General features: G+C 47.8%; 1 protein-coding gene across 1 annotated transcript in view; it reads right to left on the bottom strand.

Annotated features, from left to right (window-relative positions):
- KIFC3 (kinesin family member C3) overlaps positions 1-12,189 on the bottom strand; it is a 48,275-nt gene that overhangs the window by 12,342 nt on the left and 23,744 nt on the right. The window contains exons 6-11 of the mRNA XM_044659352.1: positions 8,935-9,000; positions 6,268-6,408; positions 5,937-6,176; positions 5,390-5,563; positions 1,616-1,759; positions 1,342-1,446 (exon numbers count right to left, since the gene is read on the bottom strand). Coding sequence (XP_044515287.1) covers positions 1,342-1,446; positions 1,616-1,759; positions 5,390-5,563; positions 5,937-6,176; positions 6,268-6,408; positions 8,935-9,000 — 870 coding nt within the window. The remainder of the gene's footprint in view (positions 1-1,341; positions 1,447-1,615; positions 1,760-5,389; positions 5,564-5,936; positions 6,177-6,267; positions 6,409-8,934; positions 9,001-12,189) is intronic.

The following is a 12,189-nucleotide window of genomic DNA, read 5'->3' as shown; positions in this document are numbered from 1 at the left end:
GGAGAAGGGTATCCACTTCCTCCCTCTGGACACTATCTCTAGGAATGCTACCCTACGCTCACCTGAGCTTTGGGGGACTATCACTACGATTACCTAGTGAGCTTGCAGTCCACTCATATACCAAGATCTTTTTCCTTATTAGGATGGAATTGACCAGTGAATTTCCAGTCCTATCCTTCTTGGGGACAATTCCAAATGGAGAATTAGGAAGAATTTTTCTTTTTAAATGTTGGCCACTGACCCCAGAGATCCTTAATAGTAGAAACCTGATAAGCTACTTAAAGTATTTAGGATACTTTAAGATACTCAAGGGAACCAATGGGGTCAAATTGAAAACCTTATTGAATGGGGATGATGGTAATTAAGATACTTAAAGTATCTATGATATATAAGGTACTTAAAGTACTTAGGATACTTAAGGGAATCAGTGGGGTAAAATTGATTATACTGCTATATGGGAAGGTGATAATAAGATATTTAAAATATCTATGATATACAAGGTACTTTAAGTATTTTAGATACTTAAGATACTATTATATATAAGGTACTTAAAGTACTTAAGATACTTAAGGCAATCAATGGGGCCAAATTAATTATATTACTATATGGGAAGGTGATAATTAAGATACTTAAGATATCTATGATACACAAAATACTTTAAGTATTTTTGATACTTAAGATACTCATGGGAACCAATGGGGTAAAAGTGAATATATTCCTGCATGGGGCAATAATAATTGACACCTAAAATATCTATGTTCCCCAATGTACTTAAAGTTCTTGAGATACTTAAGATACTCAAGGGAACCAATACAGTCAAATTGATTGTATTACTATAAGGGAAAGTGATAATTAAGATACTTAAAACATCTACATATATATATATATATATATATATGGTACTTAAAGTACTTAAGTACTTAAAGTACTTAAGATACTTATAAATGGGGTCAACACGATTACATTGTTACACAGAAAAGATCAAGATATTTAAAATATCTCTGATACTTGAGGTAATTAAGGTACCCAAAGTACCTAAGAACTTTATCACTATTAAGGGCAGTGAAGGAGCATAAATAGATACAATACTGAGAGTAAGATGAATATGATGGGAAGATATTATATATATATATATATATATGTATATATATATATATATATATTAAAGAACAAGAAGAAAGAACAAGCTAGGGAAAAAGAAAAGTAGAAAATAGCAGAGACCTGAAGCGAGATGCCCAACATCCCAATTTCCCTCTGGACATCCCTGAGAAAATGCCCCATCAGGGCAGCCATGGTCCAGAAGGCAGAATAACAGTACAAGAAAGTCTTCTAAGAGCCTACCTCCATTGTGTATGTCTTGCCAGCACCAGTCTGTCCATAGGCAAAAATGCAGACATTGAAGCCATCGATGCACGAAGTGATCAAAGCCTGAACTTCTTGGAATACCTGCCAAGGAATACAAATGGAGAGGGAGGAGAGTTAGGCACCCAGCACACAGAGAAGCACCTTGTCTTCTCCTTTGCAGATAGGTCCCCATCAGCAAAGAGGAGAGTCCAGACTGGCTCACACTGGGATGGGGGGAAGCAGGGCCCCCTCCCCTCCCTCTCTCACCTGCCAGATTTTCATGCACAGCCTTCATTTCCACTTGGGCCCTTGCAAAAGCTTCCTCGATGGCCCGGTTCTTGTCCTCTTCCATGGTCTGCATCTCCTCCAGCATCTGCCCGTGAGCCCGCTCCAGCTCCGACTCATACATCATGATCTGGGGTTTGGGGGTGTGGAAGAAGAGAATGGAGAAGCTACATCCCTGGGCAGTCCACGGTCGCCTGGCAAAGAGTCTCTCCAGCCACGGCGTGTCCACCCATACCTTCATTGCAGCTGGTGAAAGCCTCGACCAAGGCAGAAGAGTGTGTGTGTGTGTGTGTGTTGGGGCGGTGGGTCCCTCGTTTTCTAGCACCAGCTCTGACACTCACTCCCTGGGTGACCTTAAGAAAGTCATTTCCCTTCTCTAAGAAAGTCAGTGCCCCCTTTCCATCAAATCTAAGGGCTCTTTCAGATGGGACACTCTAGGAGTCAATTCAATGTTCATTCATTCAGCAAAGATTTATTGAGTGCCTGGGTGCAAGGCACTGTGTTTCTAGGACTCTCTGCAGACTGTGGCTGCCCAGAACTCTGCAGTTATTGTTTTAAAGCCTTCCCTTCCCTCTTGGAATCCATATATTGGTTCCAAGGCAGAAGAGCGCTAAGGGCTAGGCCATGGGGGTGCAGTGACTTGGCCAGGGTCAGCCAGCCCTCGAGGAAGGGTCTGAGGCCAGATTCTCAGCAGCAGTTTTCCAGCAGCTCATCAGTAAGCACTGAAGGCACACACAGGGCACCGTAAGGGGCCTGAATGGGCTTCCAATGTTCCTCCCATGCCAGCCCCTTCCTGCCTTGGGAGCCTTCTCCCATTGTGAAGCCGTGCAGCGCCGCTGGGCTCTTGGCTGTCTGTCCCACAGGACGCTCCATCCCTGGGCCTCTGCCCCGGCTGTCCCCCATGCCCAGGAGGCCCCCCACCTCCTACTCCCTGCCTCTCCTTTCCCTGCTTCCTTCAAGGCCCAGCCTAGCTCTTCTCTTCTGTAGGACGCCTTCCCGAATCCCCGAAGGCACTTGAAGCCTCCCAGACGGCTCTGTCCATGCTTGTGGCTTGTTCTCAGGATGCTGATGGCCCCCGATCTGAGCAGGAGCTTCCTGGAGGCACGAGCAGTGACTGTGCCTGGCTCTGTAGACCCACACAAGCAAGTCCCTGGTGACTGGTTGATGGCGTCCAGTTATCCCATCATGGCAGAGATGTCAGGGGAGCCCTTGAATTCTACTAGCATGTAGGGCAGTCAGGTGGCTCAGTGGCTAGAAGGCCAGGCCTGGAGAGGAAAGGTCCTGGCCTCAGACCCTTCCTCGCTGGGTGACCCTGGACAAGTCACTTAACCACCATTGTCTGCCTTGGAACCGATACACAGCATTGATTCTAAAACAGTAGGTCAGGCTTTTAAAAAGAAAAATTAGACTAACATGCTCCCTTGAAGCCTCACTGTGGGAGGAAGGAGATCCTGGCTCCCCAAAGGCCTCAAAGGTCCAGGCAAGAGAGAAAGGCTTCAGGGCCGGCCTGGCCATTGACTGCGTCCCTCATCCCAGAACAAGTCTAGCATCTCTTTAGGGACTAGAGTTCGGGGGGGGGGGGGGGTTTGCGGAAGGCTTCCTGTAAGTGATGGGCTTTTAGATGGCACTTACAGGAAGCCAGGGTGGCCGGGAGTAGGACTGGGAGAGAAAGAGAGTTCTGGGCCTTGGAGATAATCAGGGAAAATGCAGGGTCCTGTGTGTGGAACAGCCAGGAGGTGGGAGCCAAGAAGGCTCAGCATTCACCAAGCTGGCCAGTGGACGAGAGGCTCCGGCCACAGAAACTCACCAAGCCATCTCCTGAGGCGCCTCAGAGGGCTGCAGGCTGCCTCGGGAGGAGGAAGGCGGACACCGAAGAAATGGCAGCTCCTTGACTTTTACCTCTTCTGGAACACTATGCCTGGCTCTCATCTCCTTACTGGGGCAGAAGCTCCACAAGGGGGAAAATGTCTAATCAAAGCTTTTCACGTCTCTCCCAGCATCTGTTTGCTGAACAGAATTCCTCTCTCTCTGCCTCTGACTCCATCTGTCTCTCTGTCTTTCTCTCTGACTCTCTTTTTCTCTGTTTCTGTCTCTATCTCCATCTGTCTCTCTATCTCTGTCTCTCCTTCCCTCCATCTCTTCTCTGACTCTGTTTCTGTCTCTGTCTCCATCTGTCTCTCTCTCCCTCTCTCCTTCCCTCCCTCTCTGTCTCTGTCTGTCTCTCCTTCCCTCCATCTCTCTCTGACTCTCTCTCTGTTTCTGTCTCCATCTGTCTCTCTATCTCTCTCTGTCTCTCCTTCCCTCCAACTCTCTCTCTCTGTTTCTGTCTCTGTCTCCATCTGTCTCTCCCTCTGTTTGTCTCTGTCTCTCTGTCTTTGTCTGTCTCTCCCTCCCTCTCTGACTCTCTTTCTCTCTTTCTGTCTCCATCTGTCTCTATCTCTGTCTGTCTCTCCCTCCCTCTCTCTCTGACTCTCTTTCTCTGTTTCTGTCTCTCTGTCTCTCTTTCTGTTTCTGTCTCTGTCTCCATCTGTCTCTCTGTCTCTCCCTCTCTGACTCTCTCTGTTTGTCTCTGTCTCTGTCTGTCTCTCCCTCTCTGACTCTCTGTTTGTCTCTGTCTCCATCTGTCTCTCTCTCTCTGACTCTCTCTCTGTTTGTCTCTGTCTCTGTCTCTCTCTCTCACTCTCTTTCTCTCTGTTTCAGTCTCCATCTATCTCTCTCTGTCTCTGTCTCTCTGTCTCTGTCTCTAGAGAGAAAATGTCTAATCAAAGCTTTTCACGTCTCTCCCAGCATCCGTTTGCTGAACAGAATTCCTCTCTCTCTGCCTCTGACTCCATCTGTCTCTCTGTCTTTCTCTCTCCCCCTCCCCCTCTGTCTCTCTCTGTCTCTCCTTCCCTCCATCTCTCTCGAACTCTCTGTTTCTGTCTCTGTCTCCATCTGTCTCTCTGTCTCTGTCTCTCCCTCCCTCTCTGACTCCCTTTCTCTGTTTCTGTCTCTCTGTCTCTCTTTCTGTTTCTGTCTCTGTCTCCATCTGTCTCTCTGTCTCTCCCTCTCTGACTCTCTCTGTTTGTCTCTGTCTCTGTCTGTCTCTCCCTCTCTGACTCTCTGTTTGTCTCTGTCTCCATCTGTCTCTCTCTCTCTGACTCTCTCTCTGTTTGTCTCTGTCTCTGTCTCTCTCTCTCACTCTCTTTCTCTCTGTTTCAGTCTCCATCTATCTCTCTCTGTCTCTGTCTCTCTGTCTCTGTCTCTAGAGAGAAAATGTCTAATCAAAGCTTTTCACGTCTCTCCCAGCATCCGTTTGCTGAACAGAATTCCTCTCTCTCTGCCTCTGACTCCATCTGTCTCTCTGTCTTTCTCTCTCCCCCTCCCCCTCTGTCTCTCTCTGTCTCTCCTTCCCTCCATCTCTCTCGAACTCTCTGTTTCTGTCTCTGTCTCCATCTGTCTCTCTGTCTCTGTCTCTCCCTCCCTCTCTGACTCCCTTTCTCTGTTTCTGTCTCTCTGTCTCTCTTTCTGTTTCTGTCTCTGTCTCCATCTGTCTCTCTGTCTTTCCCTCTCTGACTCTCTCTCTCTGTCTCTGTCTCTGTCTGTCTCTCCCTCCCTCTCTCTCTGACTCTCTTTCTCTCTGTTTCAGTCTCCATCTGTCTCTCTGTCTCTGTCTCGCTCTCTCTCCCCCTCCCTCTCTGTGTCCCTCTTTCTCCTTTCACATTTCACTTATACAAGATCGGGGTTTACAGGGACCCCCCCCCCCCGGCTCTCTGGGTACCTGGGCCTTGAGCTGGGTTGTTGTCTGCTGAGAACTCCGAAGTTGCTGTTCCATTTCCTTCAGCACTTGTCTCTGCATCCCCACCTGTTCCTGTAAATACTGGTTCTGGGCTTGGCTTTCACACAGGGCCTGCTTGGTCTTGGCTGTGTCCACTTCCACCGTCTTGATGATATACTGCAAAGGGACACGTGCACGAGCACACAGAGGAACGTGATTATCTCGCCAGGAGCCAGAGGCAGAGAGAGGGAGGGAGGGGAGGACAGGACGGGAGAGAGAGAGAGACGCAGACAAAGGCAAAGGCCTAGAACATCCTCTCTGCTGGACCAACATCCTTTTTTTTTTAAACCCTCACCTTCCATCTTAGAATCAACGCTGCTTATTGGTTCTCAGGCAGAAGAGGGGTGAGGGCTAGGCAATGGGGGCTGCCCAGGGTCGCACAGCTAGGAAGTACATGAGGCCACATTTGAACCCAGGACCTCCCATCTCCAAGGCTGGCTCTCGAACCACTGAGCCCCCTGGCTTTGCCAAGGAAACCCCTCTGTCTTACCTTAACAGGCTGAGGCTGAGCCTTCAAGGTGGCGATGGTCTCCTGGCTGTCCCGAAGGCGCCTGCTCAGCCTCTCCTCCTCTTCGGCCTTCTCGGCTAGCGAGTCCTTCAGGCGCAGCTCAACCTCGGCGAGACGGTTGGTCTTTTGCTGGACCTCCAGGCCCAGCTCGGCCAGCCGGCCCTTGTTCTCCTCCGTCTCCAGCTGAAGCTGGGCCAGCTTCTCCCGAAGCTGGGCGCTCTCCTGGCAGAGGGAGAGAGGGCCGGGCTCAGCACGAGGCCCAGAGCCTGTGCCACGTCCCACCCGGCAGGCTGCCCCATCCCTGCACACCCACCTTACTGTGCTCACAGTCTGGGCATGGGGAAGGCCTAGCCCTCAGCTCCTGGAGCTCGGATTCACATCGCTTCATGTCCTGTCTCAGGCGCTCATTCTCCACCATTAGCAGATCTCGGTGTTTCTCCAAGTCGGTGCCTCCCTGGCAAAAGGGAATCAGGCATGGAAGGAGCAAGGAGAGAGAGAGGGAGAGTCAGAGATGGAGAGAGAAACAGAAAGAGACAGACACACGAAACCATGGTAACTTTTCTAAAAAATAAAAATTATTAAATGGAAAAAAAAAAAGAAAGAGACAGACAGACAGAGGCACAGAGACAGACAGAGAGACAGAGAGATAGATAGTAAGACAGACAGACAGATAGAAAAAGAGACAGAGAAACAGAGACAGACAAAAAGATAGAATGAGAGAGAGAGAGACAGAGAGAGAGACAGAGACAGAGACAGAGACGCAGCCAGCCTGCTGCTGGGACAGCACTAGGCATACATCTTCCTTCCCAGCCCTGCCCCAGAATCCCATGGAATCTTCTTTCCCCAAGCACGAGGCTGTCAAGAGATGGCCCAGCATGCACAGAATGGGTCATGCACCTATCTAAGGGTGACAATTCTAACTACATTTATTTCTTGAAATAATTGCTGCACAGCGTCCATTAGCAGGAATGCCCTGCGTCCATTTCAAGCGATGGGTTTCATTCAGTCGACATCAGCAATCCAATTTTTTTTGGTAGAAGGGACGTACCCAGCTTTATGGATTGTAAAACTGACATCGGCATTGTGAGCATAAAGGCAGCTGGGCATTCTCGTCCCAAAGGAAACATTACTAAGCACAAAAATGAGCATCTCTCTGTATGTGTGCATGTGTTATAAATATGTACGTAAATGGTATATCAGTATAAGTGCTCTCCACACCTGGAACTCTATGCACTGTACCACCAAAGTCAGGAAGACGAGTCCAAATCTGCTCTCAGACACTTACTAGCGGCATGACCCTGCCCAAGTCACTTAAGCCTGTTTGCCTCTGTTTCATTATCTAGAAAAATGGCCTGAAGAAGGATGAGGCAAACCACTCCAAGTATCTTACCAAGAAAACTCCAAATGAGGTCACCAACATTCAGATATGATGAAACAACTGGACAACAAAATAGGTGCATGTATGTATATAATATACACCTATATGTATGTGTATATACAGATGGAGAGATAGTTAAATAGACAGAAAGATAGATAGATAGATAGATAGATAGATAGATAGATAGATAGATAGATAGATGGATGGATGGATGGATGGATGGATGGATGGATGGATGGATAGATAGATAGATAGATAGATAGATAGATAGACAGAGAGATGGATGGATGGATGGATAGATAGATAGATAGATAGATAGATAGATAGATAGAGAGAGAGAGATGGATGGATGGATAGATAGATAGATAGATAGATAGATAGATAGATAGATAGATAGATAGACAGAGAGATGGATGGATGGATAGATAGATAGATAGATAGATAGATAGATAGATAGATGGATGGATGGACAGAAAGATAGATAGACAGAAGGAGAGATAGACAGAAGGATAGATAGATAGATAGATAGATAGATAGATAGATAGATAGATAGATAGGAGAGAGAGGAATGGATGGATAGATGAATAGAAAGATAGATGCATAGATGGATATATATCAATATGGCTGCTAGATGGTTCAGTGAATAGAGTTCTGGGCCTGGAGACAGGAAGAGTTCAAATGCAGTCTCATATACTATCTGTGTGACCTTGGGCAAGTCATTTAACCTGTTTGCCTCAGTTTTCTCATCTGTAAAACTGGAATAATAGCACCCACCTCCAGGGGTTGTTGTGAGGATAAAATGAAATGATATTTGCAAAGTGCTATTATTAGCCTTAAAGCTCAATAGAAATGCCTGCTATTATATAATAGATACAAATTTTTTAAAATGTGTATAGATACACATACATATAACACTTAGCACAGTGGACGGAGGGCAGGAGTCTGGGAGATCTCAACTCAAAGTACACCTTAGAAACTTTGTGGCTGCTTTTTTTTCCGGGTTGGGTCTCCCCATCCTGCCGGGGCTAGAAGCGCAGAGCCCACTCACTAGCCCGATCTCATGAAGGCTTTGCTCCGTGCTGTCTCGGTCCTGGGCAGCCAGGTGGCCCCCTGCTCCCAGGGTTCTCCAGACTGGTGGCTGGACCAAACACGGACACCTGAGAACTCCCAAGCTCAGGTGATCCACCAACCTCAGCCTCTCCAGCTGCGGAGATCACAGCATGTGCCACCCTAGGGAAGTCATTCAGTAATCTCAGCCTCGGTTTCCTCATCTGTTAATAATGGTGCCTCTCTGTCATGAGAATCCAAGATGATGACGCATGGAAAGCACTTTGCAAACGCTGATGTGTTCCACGAACACTAGATGTTAGAGTTAGTGTGTATATTTTTGTGTATTTCTATATTGATCTCTTTATAACGTCCGGGCATCGGAGACTGCAGAGAGAGGGATGGAGATGCAGTGGGAGGGCTGGCTAGCTTGGCACAAGCTCTGAGTCCTGAAGATAAATACGGGGGTGGGGATGGGTACACAGCGAGCTGTGTTGGGGAACACTTAGAGTCTCATCACCTCAAATTCCCTAATCGATATTCAAGAAGGCTTACCAGCTCTGAACGGAGTCGATTCAGTTCCTGGATCTGGCCAAGGAGTTTCTCCTTCAGACTTTCCACCTGCCAACACACAGCCAAAGTTATGAGAAGCCTCTCTGAGCCTCAGCATCTTCCCCTGGAAAATGAGCCCGTTCTCTCCACCTGGGGCTTGCCTCTGGCTCGGTCCCTCCGGGATGGCCCGGCTGACCTCTCTGGGTCCTCCCGAAACCATGAGCGCGGAGCTCTCCGCCTTACACTTCCCTGGACGTCAGGGCGGATGGTGAATAAATACACTAGACTAGTTTTCCCCTTCCTGAATGCTTTATTCATGGAATTCTCCCTCCAAGGGGGAGGTCTATGAGTCCAACTGAGTATAAGAGCAGGGACGGGAGGAAGCCCCATGACTGTTTTCTGAAGAGTCAGAAGAGAGAGTATGAAGAATAAATGCCCTACGCTGTTCTCCTCCTGCCTTCCACTCCCCCCACCCATCTTCCAGCTGGCCCATGTCTGCCAAGAGATAACTGGGTAGGGGGAGCTGGGCGGCTCAGTGGATAGAGTCTGATCCAGAGATGTAAGTTCAAATCTGGCCTCAGACATCTCCTGGCTGTGTGGCCCTGGGCAAGTCTCTGGATCCCCAATTTTTAGCCCTTTCCACTCTTCTACCTTGGAACTGGTCATATCTATTATAAGGCAGAATGTAAGAATTTGTTTTGTTTTGTTTTTAAAAAGATAACTGTGATCCTGGTATTTGGGTCCCAAGACTGATACCCACTTTATAGAATAACTATCTTCTTTGAGAAATATTGACAATATATAGTTGTGCATTGGATGTTGGGGGTAGGATAAGATGCGAAGATTATCCAAATCCACATAATGATGAGATCTATTTTAAGAAGGTTCTTGGGACCATCTGATTTAAGAAATTCCAGTGGTTCTCTCTTGCCTCTACTCTATCATACAGATTTATCCTCCTCAAAAAAAAAAAGAAAATTCTGGGGGCAGCTGGGTAGCTCAGTGGAGTGAGAGTCAGGCCTAGAGACGGGAGGTCCTGGGTTCAAACCCGGCCTCAGACACTTCCCAGCTGTGTGACCCTGGGCAAGTCACTTGACTCCCATTGCCCACCCTTACCAATCTTCCACCTATGAGACAATACACCGAAGTACAAGGGTTTAAAAAAAAAAATTCTGAAATAAGCCTGGTTGCTTTCAGATGCTTTTTGTTAGGGCTCTTCGCTGGCACGGCTACAGTAATGGGACTCGAAATTTGGGGTCACTACGCCCACTGCCCTAACACCAAGGACCCTCCCAAGGGGCAGTTCTGAAGGGCTGGGGACAAAGAACGCTGTCCACCTCCGGAGAATGAACTGTTGGAGTCCGAATGCAGATCCAGGCGAACGCGCTTTCCCGTTAGTCTATTTGAGTTTTGATTTGGGGGTTTGGGTTTTATATGTGTATTCTCTTACAACGATGACCAACATGGAAATATGTTTTCATGATAATATAGGTAGAACACAGATCAAATGGCTTACCATCCCCGGGGAAAAGGGAGAGAAAGGGAGGGAGAGAGACAATTTGGATCATATAATTTCAGAAAACGTGTAGAAATTTGTTATTACATATAATTGGGAAAAAAAGTTATCTTTTAAAAATAAAAAAATATGTATTGCCTAGAAATTGTGATGTCACAGACAAAAAAATATGCTGGTTTTGAGAGTCAGGAAACCTGTGTTTGAATCTAGTCTGCCACTAACTACTACATGTGGCCAAGGACAAAGTGATTTAAGGACACTCGAGCCTCCTCTCCAGTCCACCCATCCCACAGCTGCCAAAGCCATCTTCCTTAAGTGCAAGTCTGCCCATGTCACTCCTCTCCTCATTAACGTCCAGTGGCTCCCTATTACCTCAAGGATCAGGTAGAACCTCCTCCTTTTGGCTCTTCGCCACCTGAGCCCAGTCCACCTCTCCAGCTTCATTCATGGCAGCCCATCTACCCCAAGTCAGGTCACACCAAGCCATCTTTCTTAGAGTTCCTTATCCTTGACAATCCATCACTGACTCCTGCATCATGGCACTGGCTCTCCCCATCGTCCAGAATATTCCCTTCTCTTCGGTCTCTCAGAGTCTCTAATTTTCTTTTGAGGCTAAGCTCAAGGGCCACCTTCGACATGATCCCCAGCTATTCACGTCTTCTCCGCCGAGTATGTGCACCCACATAGGTACACATGGAGATAACACGTCAATGAGTGTATGTCTGTGTGTACGCCCATACACACACGCAAATCTATCTGGGCATTAGAGGACGTGCCAGTGAGTCCGTAGGAGAGCACACACATGTATACATGTATGTAGATAAGTCGATATGTGTGTACCTTCTTGCCCAGTTAGAATGTAAGCTCCAGGAGGTCAGAGATTTTTTTCACCTTTATCTCTGTCCCCCCCAGAACCCGGCATAATTCCTGGCCCATAAGAGGAACTTCCTTAATCAATGTTTATGGATTAGTCAACATTGTCCTCTGTTTCACTTTTAAGGTCCTTCCGCCCCCAGCCCTTACTAGCAGTCCAATCTTCTCACACCTCACTGCAGTCCAGCCTGCTTGCTGGCCTTCTCTCCATCACGCCCTGAGCTCTGGCCATTTACACCGGCCGTAGCCCGTCCTGGAACTCTCTCCTTCCTCAGCTCCACTTTCTGGCTTCCTTCAAGTCTTAATCCGCCCACCTCCTGCGAGAAGCCTTTCCTGGCTCTCCATCGCCTCGGTGCCTTCCGTCCGAGGCCATCCCCCAAATTATTCTGTCTCTGTCTACCTGGTAAATAGTTGTTTGCTGCGACTGTGAGCTCTCTGAGAAAAAAGGACCGGCTTTTACCTTTCTCTGTATCCTCGGCACATAGGAGGCAGTCAATAAGCGCTCGCCGGCGTTATGACTTCTGCCTCTAGAATGTGAAAAACATCGAGCTGGGACATGGAATCAGATCTGAGGGCAACGTTTCCCGAGAAAGCTGGCCAAGCTCAGACTCCTGTTCCCTTCTTGCATCACAAACAGGAATGCTCATGGAATTTCCTGGTTGGCAAGGCAGCAAAAAAAGCCAATGTGGGGGGCCTCACCCACTCCGAGAAAAAAGAATTAAGCCTCATTGCCAAAGACATGAAACATGAAGTCACCTCCAAACAGGGCTCTCACACGGGGCACGGGAGCAGCGGGAGCCCTGCTCACCCACTCTGGCCACACCAGCAACAGGGGCGCAGCTATGAGCAGTTAAGTACCTGGCGTGGTG

The sequence above is a fragment of the Gracilinanus agilis genome, chromosome 2 (assembly GCF_016433145.1).
Source record: "Gracilinanus agilis isolate LMUSP501 chromosome 2, AgileGrace, whole genome shotgun sequence".
Lineage (NCBI taxonomy): Eukaryota > Metazoa > Chordata > Mammalia > Didelphimorphia > Didelphidae > Gracilinanus > Gracilinanus agilis.
This window is presented reverse-complemented; position numbering and strand designations above follow the sequence as displayed.